The following is a 12048-nucleotide window of genomic DNA, read 5'->3' on the forward strand; positions in this document are numbered from 1 at the left end:
AAAGAAAGAAAGAAAAAGAAAAGAAATAAGAAAGGAAGTAAGCAAACAAGTTATGAACTGAAATGCAAGAAATAATTTGGGGTAGGGAGAGGAATCGGAATTTTTTTCATTCCTTCATCTTTGAAGAATCCCTCCTCTTTAAAGAAAATGCTCTCGTTTCCAGAAGATTTTTTTAAAACGTAAAATCTCTCGGTTCAAAGAGAAATTGTCAGCTGACAAACTTGCCCTGGATAGTTTCATTGTAAAATTAAAATGTGGCATTTTGATTCCATTCTTTAGACCTGCTACCAGCGTGTGATGGAGAAAGACCCACTTTGGCATTTCTGCAAGATGTTATGGACATTTTGCTTCAGTATGTGGTGAAAACTTTCGATAGATCAACCAAAGTGATTGACTTCCATTACCCTAATGAGCTTCTTCAAGAATATAACTGGGGATTGGCAGACCAACCACAAAATTTGGAGGAAATTTTGATGCATTGCCAGACAACTCTAAAATATGCCATTAAAACAGGTATTGTCCAATCAGAAATAATAAAGCTCTTTTTTCTTTTAAAGCTTTAATTTTTTCTATAAAAATGTTTCATTTTATGGAGTTAGTGATAATTTCAGATTTACAAAGTTATCTTTGTCATTTAAGAAAATAGTCATGATTAGAATGATTAACATCAATAGCACCCTTTGCTGTTACTGTTCATGCTTGTGAAGTTGATAATGTCAGAAACGTCATCTAAGTATAAATCATCAGATCTTACACTGCACTATTTGACCATGGAAATTAACCACTGATGTAGAAGCAACCATTTGTCAACAGAGGCCTGTAGAAATGACCGAAAATAGAGAAAGAAAGGGAATCTCGAAATGAAAGAGCAAAAGGCATGATCCAAACAAAAGCCCAAATACCAGTGCAGTGCTGGTATTTCCTTGGCATAGAAAGCATCAGAAATTGGACAAACCATCCATGTAATGGTTGAAGCAGCAGGATAATATTTTGGCATTGTCTCAAGTGACCAAGACTTCAGATTTGAACTCCAGGTTTCCTCTGTTTTTAAATAAATGTACACAAAAGAAAACAGAATACAAACTAGCTTAACAATTCAGCCATGTTCTACAAGGATGTTCATGCTTCCTAACCATTCTGTATATATGACAAAGAAAAAAGGGATAGAGGAGAATCAGATATCCTTAAGGGCAAACATTTTTAGTCTATCTTGTATTTATTGCTTTTTTATAGTATTCTTCACACTCTATCCATTTTATAGCCCCAGGTGTAACATTTATGTGGGTGCCCTCTAAGCTTTTATTTTATCTACACAAAGTCAGCTGTTCATCTCCCCAGGTTTTGATTACCCCTTCGTTTTCTACTTTGCCTCTAATCATCCTGATACATGGTGGCACTACACTTCATTAAAGCAATAAAAATAAATGTGAATGAATTTGGGGGGAGGGGAGATCTTGTGGATCTAAATTGATTTTTAGCCTTAAAAAAGATTTGCTAACAAATAAATATGTAAAATATCACAAAATATTAATTTCCCTCGAAACTTAATCTTTTTCTTTGCAAGTTTTGAATTACATGAATTATCAGTATCCTTCTAATCAACAACAGGTTTTAAGAATGTTTGCCATGTGACTTTTAGCCCTTTGTTTTGTTTTGTTTTGTTTTTGCACATTCTTTTTACCAACAGAGAGGAAAGATATGCATAGAAGCCTTAGGAAATTGATTTCCCGTACTATTATTATCCACTTTTGTGAAAGTATAGGCTTAGAATTAGATACATAGGGAAAAGAATTTAACTCGGAGATTTCTATCAGACTCAATCTATGGAATATGAATTTTGAAGACTTCTTAGATTTCATTCTCAATTATATTCACAGAGAGTCCACATGATGTGTGTACTAGGTACTAAAGATGGTTTTTCTTCCAGATTTTCGTGTACCTGTAGGTGCAGACCTGAGCAATGCTTTTAGTTCATTTGTATTTGATCTATTCCCCAACCTAATATTTAAATACATTAACAGTAAATTGCTACCTATTATTTTGATTGTTACCAAGCCAAAAAGAATCTATAAAAATGTTTCACGTCTTCATCCTTAAAAGCTGGTGGTGTCTGAAATGCAATTTAAAGAGTTAAGATAATGGAAGTTGTAGGTCAATGATAGTAATAGCTCTGTCTGTCAATGTTCCATTTAGTGTCGGGAAAAGATGGGCCAACTCAACGCTTAGATTTTGCCGTTATGCTTGTGAAACTGTTGGTCAGTGTAGCTCTAATGCATTTTATTTAAAGGTCAGAAAAAGCATGATTGAGCTGGATTTCTGACCAAGGCGTATCAATATTAATTCAGTGTCAATATTCTTCATAACATATGTAGTCTTCCGGTCCTTCCCCCCCCCCCCCATAGCATTTCACGTAATTAACAGCTGTCACCTTCCTTTTTGACTGGCAAGTTTATAGGTTTCATGCTGTAACTTGTATTTGACAACTAGTACTATTTAGGGTCTGTGAAGCAGTTACCATCACTGCTACCATTAGGTGTGCTAATGCCCCTCAGAAGATTCTTTTATAAAATGCATGTTATCATCTGCTTTCTACTGAGAGTCTTTAACCTAATTTCCACTTGGACTCCAGGCTTAGAGAGAAGTGAGGGGCAGGGGGGAAGTCTTCATGCATTGTTAAAATTACCTCTGTAAGGAATGTTGCAAAAGAAAACTGAGAAGTGCAGAGAATGATAAAATTCTGGAATAATTAGCGTTTGCTAGGGTCGTTGGGTTTGCTAGTGGTGGGGTGGGGTGGTGGAGGGCTTAGTCTTGTCTTGAATCTCTGAACTCAGCCATGAGACAAAGACATTGAAGCATCAGTAAACCAGGCCATCCTTGGGTGTGTGTCGCGGGTCCAGAGAGAGCAGCCTGGACTGACTTGGGGCCCCTTCCCAACGGACACCAGGGTCACAGCTGCCTGCGGCTGGCTGTTCACAGAGTCTGCGCGTCCTTCCTGGCTCATTTGCTGATCTGTGGGGAGTGGTCCAGAGGCGGGAGCAGCTCTAATCTCTGGTTTCAAACTCGCTGTCTCTGGCGGCAGCGCGTGGCCACCCGACTCCTTGGCCGGGCGCTGGCTCACAACATGGGGCCGGCGGCGGGTGGGCAGCAGCAGTAGCGGCTAGGACAGCAGGCAGGCAGGTCTCAGGGAACCCTGCCTGGATTCGGCGGCAGCCTATAAGTTCATGGGAAGCGAGCAAATACAATATTTCTGCGGAAATCAAGAGGACACATTGTTGTGCTTTGTCAAAGCATCTCCCTGCGTGTTTCCACGTCGTTATCAGTGAATGCAGATTTTGAGGCAGGAGAGATTTAGGTGAAATAGACCAAGGTCAAAAATTTATGGAAGAAGGAAGCCAAGCAAATGAAGCATCAGAGTTCTTTCCACAGTTTCCCGAAGTCATCGGGTGAATTGACCTTCTGATTACCTGGGGCACAACACATATCTTGGGATCCCTCTCAATTTTATGCAGAGGTTTTCATGCCAACGTTTCCATAGAGTTAGTGTGTGATCATAGGTACCAGATTTGTCCAGAAAATGCATGTGAGTTGGGAGAGTTGATTAATGGATAGATTTGCTAATCCTTATTAATTTCCTCGCTTCAAAGAAATGGCTTAGGGAAGAGGGATGAAGGGGCCTCAGGAGGGAGAAGAGGGCTATGATTTCAGCTGTGAGCGCTAATGAAATGGGGAGCAATGAGGCGGAGAGGAGTAGCAGCGAGCCTGTTTCCCTTTCTGTGGATGCGCAGACTGACGGGGTCAGCATCAGAGCAAAAAGCTTGAAGGGCACCGTGCAGGGCCAAAGGGAGGTAAGACAATGCCGGAGAACGAGCGAGAGCTGCCCAAACCCCAATCTCTTTAAGATGTGCTCTTTCCCAGCTCCTATCTCTTCTTGGGGTCTCATGGTCTGGCCACATGCCCACGGCTGATAAGAGAAACGCTCTGGTCCTGGTCCCGAGATCAGCTTTGTGTTGACTTTTGTCTCTGCTTTCCCCATTGCCTTCCTTTATCTTGTTTTGTCCATGCTGGCATGGGAGACTCTCACATCCCCAGGCTTCAGACAGGCGTCCAGTAAGTGGCAGATGCCTTTTCATCAGAGGCTATTTCCATAATCGTTAATCTTCCAAAATTTTTGCTGCTAAACAAATCACAGATTTATAGATAGGCTTGTGTGGGGCAAGACAAGGAAGTGGAATTCTAATGAGATCTTTACAATCACATTTTAAGTAATAGCCTCAGGAGTGTTTGCGTGTCATCCCCTTTAGAGAGTTTTAGAGGAATCCAGGAGTTAATTAGATAAGCCTGGCTAATAGACTGATCAGTCCATTGACTATACCTTCATGTATCTTGTTGACAAGACAGTGATGTTGACTGTATTTAGCTTTATTTTGAATTGCAACTACAAAGGAGCTCTGTTGTTTATGATCGAATATTCAGACAGAAAAGAATTGACAATTAGGTCTGTTCATATCATCTTTAGACAGTCATCACCTTTTGAGTCCAGAACAAACCACTCAATAGAGTGTCCTATTTTCTCATTTTTGCCTTGTCTTTTCTGATCATCAGCCATTTGTCACTGATATTACCATGGATGTTAGCATGCCTGGCGGATGTCATGGTACATGACTGATTCCCAGGATGAATAGCTTTGGATTGCATCGGCATTTGAGTTTGCAAATATATTGAAAGAATGCTAGAAAATAAACTAGTGTCCACATTGCAAATCACGGTTATTTTTTTATAGGGTATGTTTAAAGGAAGATTTTTAGAGTATGTTTTAAGAAATATCAAAACCCAAAACAGTTTCTCTTGTTAAAGGAAATGCTCCTTTGGGGTGTGTGTGTGTGTGTGTGTGTGTGTGTGTGTGAGTGAGAGAGAGAGATGGGTTTCTGAGTATGCATTTCCTATTACTGAAGGATCTTTCAAGGTTCTTTAGCAGAGAAATCATGTGTTTCGGAAGCATTTATTTTCATCAGATTCATCCTGATTCTGGTGTTCTGTCTAATTCAGGGCATCCCAGATATTTCAATCAACTTTCTACAGGACTGGATATGGTTGGATTAGCAGCAGACTGGCTGACATCAACAGCAAACACTAACATGTAAGTAGCTAAACGTGTTTTTGTGTAATCCAGGATAATTATTAATGAGATTCCATAATCTTTATTCTACCTCTCATGTGAAAAATCTCTTTTTATTAAGTAGCCCCTAAAATAGTGAGACGAACTTCAGAGGAGTATAGATGTTTGCTTTAGCTTAAAAGATAGTCCTGATATATCTTTCATGCAATCAAAGTTATACACCATGTTCTAAACACCAAAGGGACATTTTGGGGCATGTTGGATTTATAATTATGTATAATATGAGAGAGCAATGGGACCGGATATTGTCTTTTAGATAGTGTTATAATGTTACTCTGCAATATATTTATTCACTGTGATAAATGACCCTTGCTCATTAAGCCAATGATTGAAGCTCTTGACTTTAGGAATGTAGAAAACTGAGCAAAGCATTTTTCTCTCTGCCCAGTGCTGTAATGGTAAATTGTTCTGTAGATTGAAATTGTTCTGTAGATACTGTAATGATGAATTATTCCTTTGAGTTACGGACATAAAATGTGGCCATTACTACGTTTCAGGTTCACCTATGAAATTGCTCCAGTATTTGTGCTTTTGGAATATGTCACGCTAAAGAAAATGAGAGAAATCATTGGCTGGCCTGGGGGCTCTGGCGATGGGATATTTTCTCCTGGTATATGATATTTTAACTTTTCTTTGTGTTTTTTTCTTCTGATATGTCATGCCTTATTATGAACCTAGAAATGATTAAATATCTAGTCTGTGTTTCTGCATTAGGTTAAATAGGCTATATACTGATCAAAAGAATGAATGTAATTAAGTGCATGTGACCATTGACCACACCTCCAAGCCAACTACACCATGCTTGAATATTAACTATTTGTGTTCGAAAAAAGCATAATCAGCAATGGTATTAACCCAGTACTTCTACTGTGATCCTACACATAGGATACGGATCATGTGGAACAAAGGAGGAAAGACTCCTAATAAGGGAATTATAGAATAAGGAGAATTCACTCTCCCAAGCCTCAGTGAAAGGAGGAGTTTCTTAGAGCTAAGAGAGAGGGTGACGATTTCTTCAAGAGGTTTCTCATTCTTTTGCTTCTTTATGATGTCATTCAATCTTCCAGTCTTTCCCATCCTGCCTTTTATCACCAGCCACTGCATTCTCAGCTCCGTTATTTACACCTCTTCCAGCCAAGAAAATCAACCTGAGACAGAAAGTCCCGTTTTGGTTCCTGGGTCTGTGTGCGTGACCTTGGTTTGATGCGGAGATGAAATAAAAGTTAGGAAGGCAGTGGGAAGAGAGAGAGTCACTGACCCGTGGAAAGGAAAGCTGGCGTGCAGACTGTCACCTCCTCAGCGGCAAGAGAGGGGTCTTCAGAATGGGTGTTGCTGCCCCGGGGCTCACCCCACTGGGGAGGCCAGAGCCGCACCAGCCATTGTGTCAGGCAGAGCAAAGGCCAAGTCGGGATCCCTCTTCAGCAGATCTACAAAGACAAGGGGGTGATGAGGGAGAGAGAAAGTGAAGGGAAGGCAGAAGGAAGAAATGACGAAGAGTAACAGTGGCCTCAGGGCCAAGCCTTAAATGAAGCAGCTTTATCTGCGAGCTCAGATCGGCTGTTTTATTTTCTGGTTTTAAAGCTGTAGCATATGTTTTCAGGGGCTGAAGGAAGATGTGTTAGTTAAATGAAAGGGAAAATTTGCCTTTTTTAATTTAAAGTCATTGAACACCAGCCGTGATGAATTTCAAGCTAGCTTTATTTTGTAGGGAACTGAGTATTTAGTGTTCCTTTGGAAAACCATCCCCAATTGAGGGAAGTTTGTCATCATTAACTGGAACTGATGCTCTTAAGGTGTTTTATCATGAGGAACTAGGTAGGGTACAGAGATCAACGCTGTTTCTACCTTTATTCTTCCCTCTCTTGTAAGATCGGTTGTGTGATTGAGCTGTCCTGAGGCAACCAGGAGCACCTTGGGCTCTCTTTGAATGGTTCCCAAGAGTGGGAAGAGGACGGCTGCTCCTGTGGCCCCGGAAAAGGTGGCTAAGGGGGGTTGGGCCAGGCCTAACTTACCTGGCTGGTCTTGGGACCCACCTGCCCCAGAAAATACACAGCCAGAGAAAGACTCCCCTTTGGCAGTTCTGCGAAGCCAGATATGGACTAAGGGCTGCCACCCTCATCAGTGGTGGGGAACGATCAGGTAGAAGAGACTAGAACTTGATCCTGAGGCTCCTTCCTTAAATCCTGGAGACCCACATGCTCTGACCCCAAGGTGGAAGCCGTAGATGCCAGGCTACAGGGTAATGCAGACCTTGCAAAATCAGAAGGGGACAAAAGAAAAGGTCATCAGCAACCTGTTTCCGCCCTGCTTTCTACAAGGCGTTACAGAGGAGAGACGGATCACAGCATCCTTCCTTGTTAATGGATGCCTTTCTGGGTAGCATCCAGCCTTATTCCTGGGGAAAGGGTCTTATGATTTAAGAGGTGGACATAAGGGAAATCACATATCTATGTGCCTGAGACCTGAGAGTCCCATTGCCTGGGACTAGACATGAAGAGTTAGGTCTGTGCTTGAATATATAGCAGCCCAGTGTCCTTACACCTCCATCTGTGACAGCCAGAGGCGACATGCTTCATGGAGAGTCCTTTGAGACTTCTAGAAGAAATCTGTTTATGGGATGTAACCCTCAGCTGGGACCCAGAGGGAACTAGAGAACGTCACCGCTCAGGGAAATCGTGCACAAACCTTTTCGTACCTAACAGGATTTTCAGAATGTTTCGGGTCTTGCTTTTGCACCCTTTCTCTGGGAGATTCCTGGGAAAGAAGAGCACGTAGGGCTCATGCGTCTGTCCTCCTGCCTGTGTGACACAGTGCAGTCTGCTCTGTCCAGAGACCCAGGAGCCTCTTCATCCCTCTCCGGACGGCTGAACCTTTAGATGGAGAATGACAGAGCCATGAGACAAAGAGTGGGAAGCAGAGTGGGACTCCCTGGACAGTTGTCCTGGGAAGTGCACTCTCTCTGTGTCCATCTTCCCCTTTTTCTTCCTCTCTCCTTTCTCCCCAGCCTCTGTGAAAAGAACTAGGGCAGTGGTTCTCAACTGGGAGCTATTTTGTCCCCAGGGGATATTTGGCAGTGTCTCTGGAGAAATTTTTGATTGTCACAACTCATTTGGGGACGGGGGGCATGTAGTCCTACTGGCATCTGGTGGGTAGAGGCCAGGGATGCCCAGGGAATCCCCACCATAAGGAATTATCCAGCCTGAAACACCCCTGAGTGCCAGGATGGAGAAACCATGAGCTAGAGTGAAACTTCCTTTAAAAGCTGATCCTTTGCCCACCAGCATCCTGCACGGTCAGGCCTGCTCAGAGCAGGCTTGACCTGGATTCTAGTCGTTCTGTGTCTCTGGGGTCCGGAAGAGGTAGGGACTGCCCTCATTCTGACTGATGACAAAGCCAGGCTCTGGGTGACTACTGCTGTTCTGCCAGGTTGCCTGCTTGCATCAGAGCCCAGGGCAGAGACAAGGCAGAGTCATGGCCCTGCGTGGGCCATCCAGCTTGGTACAGAGAACCCTCCTCCACAGCCACCAGAAGGGAAAGGAGCTCAGAGAACTCACGTGATGGCAGAGCCCGGGCACCTCCCCCTGTGGGTTGGGGGGGCTCGCTGTGTCTTCACTCTGCCTCGTGGTCTCACAGCTCCCACATCAGCATATCCATGTGCATTTGCAACGATCTGTCTTTTACCTGGTTAGCAAAAATCCTAAACTTTCCAACAATCCTGGGGAGAAGCTCACTTTCCTTTGCTTGTCAAATGAGACTCTACTTATAAGATACAGATCTTATGGTATGAAATCCTTGCCAACCTTAGGATGACACATGAAGAGTAATTCAGTATGGACTTCAGATTCCCTTTGTTGTGTATTTTCCTATAATGATGAAATTGTAAGCATTAAAATTATATTTCAATGATGGCATTGAGAGGGAAGAACCATTTGGGGAGAATTATCAGATGAATATGATGAGATGGGCTTGGGTGTTTATCCTCATCCTATAAGGACTGTTAACAGTCCACCTCATTAATAGCAACTGATTTCTCAGTCCAAGTGCAAGGCATTGCATGAGCTGAAATGAAAAGAAATGTCCTCTCCAAATGTCCTCTCCATGATATAAGTTTATCACAGGCCTAATGCAGAATGACCACACTGTCAAGCCAAGAAGGAAGGCAACACTTTTTAAGTTCTTAAAAGCCTCTTCAAAGGGCTCCTAGTAAGAGCAGAGTCAACTGCAGTCCCCCAGTGAGAGTTGGGTGTGGAAGGCTGGCATCCATCCTAGAGTTGGGCTAAATGCTCCTTCTCTGGACCCTCTTAGCTAGTGCCTTTGAGTCTGTGGATTCAACTCAAAGGACAACCAGTAAGAAGGTATTCTCCTGTGTCCAAGGAGGACTCTAGGTCAATGGAAATAAGGAATGTTGCTTGCATGTGAAATGATGACGTTGACAGTGACTAGAAGAGGTAACTTTTTGCTCTGCCCTTTAGGTGGCGCTATATCCAACATGTACGCTATGCTGATTGCGCGCTTTAAGATGTTCCCTGAGGTCAAGGAGAAAGGGATGGCTGCGGTCCCCAGGCTCATTGCCTTCACGTCTGAGCATGTAGGTGTCAACGTTCTTTCCAAGTTTAAGGTTATATTCCTTAAAGCCCCGGTTAAAGGGATGGTATTTGGAAATACTTTACCCCATGGTTTCTCTTTCCAGAAGATACTTCTTGGGACAGAATGAGGGGAGAGATCGGCTGGGTGGTAGAATGGGGTGAGCTGCTTTGTTTTTGAAATTCAAGAAAATGCTCAAAGAGAAAGCAGAATGCTTTCACCCCTCATTCCTTTACTTACTTCTCTGTAATAATGTCACATTCTGGGGCAATGGGAGGAGGAGAAGAGTAACCGTGAACTCATTGCATCATCAATGCTGTGCCTATGTAACTCAAAACTCCCAAGCATCCTGTTGAAACAGTCTTTCTGTTATAAAGTTCCGATCAGGTATTGTACCCTCTTGGTTCCTTGAGACGCTTTTGCGGCTGACTTAACCAGAGGTTTCATCACTGTAGAGAAATGGTCTAGTGACTGTCGTATCTCCTCTCTGGGCCGGATCTGTGTCAGCCAAGCAGAGGCTCCTGTCTACTGCCAGGCTGCTGTCCGGGCAGGACGCTGAGCGTTTGGGGCTCCAGGGAATGGTGCTTCACATTCCTTCCATGGCCTTTAAAGAGTTAATGCCGTCGTTCCTACTACCACTGAGGCACTGGAAAAATGGCCCTTCCTGTGCACATAAAGGAAGCCAAACAGCTTTAGCCTGCCAAGCCACCATCTTTCTCGCATGTGCCAGGGCAATGCAGCACGCAAGTTCAAAGCCACAGAGCAGCTGTTTGAGCAAGGTCTCGGTGCCAAACTGTCCTGCCACATGTGACCTGCGGGGAACCAGAGTCTCTTCTTGACAGGTGTTCGTAAGCATCACCTGCTGCGCAATTCCTAAGATTGTTCCTTCACGACATCTGTTTCAAGGTAGCCTAGAGTCTAGGAAACGATTGCCTCCGAGACTGGAAAGCCTCTGAGGGCCGGGGAGCTGGGAGATGGGGAAGGACTCAGATCTACCACAGAACTTTCCTTTTTCCTATTTTAAGTGGTGTGTGTGTGTGTGTGTTCATAACAAGGAAACAAAAGGCAAGTACCGGTGGGAAGCCAGTGAATACAATTCACAACCACTCCACCAGCCGTGGAATTAAAGGAAACGAATGATTTCTCCTTCGCGTCTTTAGCGTCTTGCTTTCAGTCACGTCACAGCATTTTAATTTAATGCCCTTCCTCGATTTATAGGCATCAAATTTAGCAGCCTCTGATGTTTTACTTTCTTATTGCTGCTGGAACAAATTACTACAAACTTCACGGCTTAAAACAACATGAATTCATTATCCTGCCGATCCGGAGGTCAGAAATCTGTAGTGGGTCAGGCAGGGCTGTGTTCCTTCTGGATACCATAGGAGAGCATCCATTTCCTTGCCTTTCCGGTTTCTAGAGGCTGCTTGCCCGCCTTGGGTCAGGGCCACTTCTTCCATCTTCAAAACCAGCAGCAGCAGGTCTTCCAGTCCCCTCGCCCCCGTCTCTGACCTCTGCTTTCAGCTCCTTCCCTGGCCCCGATTCTCCTGTCTCCCTCTTTCTCTTGTGATTACACCCTGGTAACACAGGATAATCTTTCATCTCAAGGTCCTTCATCACATCTTCAAAGTCCCCTTTGCCATGTAAGGTGACAGAGTCACAGGTTTAAGGGATTAGGATGTGAACATCTTTGGGGGGCACATCATTCATGCTACCAAGCCTAGGTCCCCACCATGAGATAACTCTCATTTCTCAGCTTCTCCATGGGTAGAAAAGTATAAGGTAATTTGCCTTCCAATTAGGATTTCCCTAAAGTGGATTTGGATCCCTAAATAGTTACATGTACTCTATTCTCAGACTAAAAAGCCCAGGTGATCTTATATTGGCATCTTCTTCCTTTGGTTTCCGTGCTGTTTCCACATCCTGAAATGAGGTTGACCTACCAGCAAGTTCCTTGTGCTCTCTGATTTCTGCACGAGTTTCTTGGGCTCAAGTTGGATGTAAGTTCCCTCAGCGTTGCTCAGAAAGTCCAGGTCATGTGATCTGAGGATAGTTTTGCTATGCCTTTGTTCCTTGATATTGTCAACTTCGATCTCTTTCTCCATTTTCCAAGAAAAGAAAGGTGATTCAGAAAGAAATGACTACGGCAACCATTCGATCCTCCCGCCTCCTTCTGGTATTTCTATCTGTGCCCATAATTACGGAAGAACATTTGAAAATGATGAACCTAAAGTACCAGTTGTTTCTGACTCAAAGATTATTTTGACAGATGAGCTCTCCTTCCAATGTAC

General features: G+C 43.4%; 1 protein-coding gene across 1 annotated transcript in view; it reads left to right on the forward strand.

The window, feature by feature from the left end:
• GAD2 (glutamate decarboxylase 2) overlaps positions 1–12048 on the forward strand; it is a 69150-nt gene that overhangs the window by 1923 nt on the left and 55179 nt on the right. The window contains exons 4-7 of the mRNA XM_060003777.1: positions 280–513; positions 5047–5137; positions 5674–5786; positions 9649–9764. Of these exons, the coding sequence (XP_059859760.1) occupies positions 280–513; positions 5047–5137; positions 5674–5786; positions 9649–9764 (554 nt within the window). The remainder of the gene's footprint in view (positions 1–279; positions 514–5046; positions 5138–5673; positions 5787–9648; positions 9765–12048) is intronic.

This window comes from Delphinus delphis, chromosome 2 (genome assembly GCF_949987515.2).
Source record: "Delphinus delphis chromosome 2, mDelDel1.2, whole genome shotgun sequence".
Taxonomy (NCBI): Eukaryota; Metazoa; Chordata; class Mammalia; order Artiodactyla; family Delphinidae; genus Delphinus; species Delphinus delphis.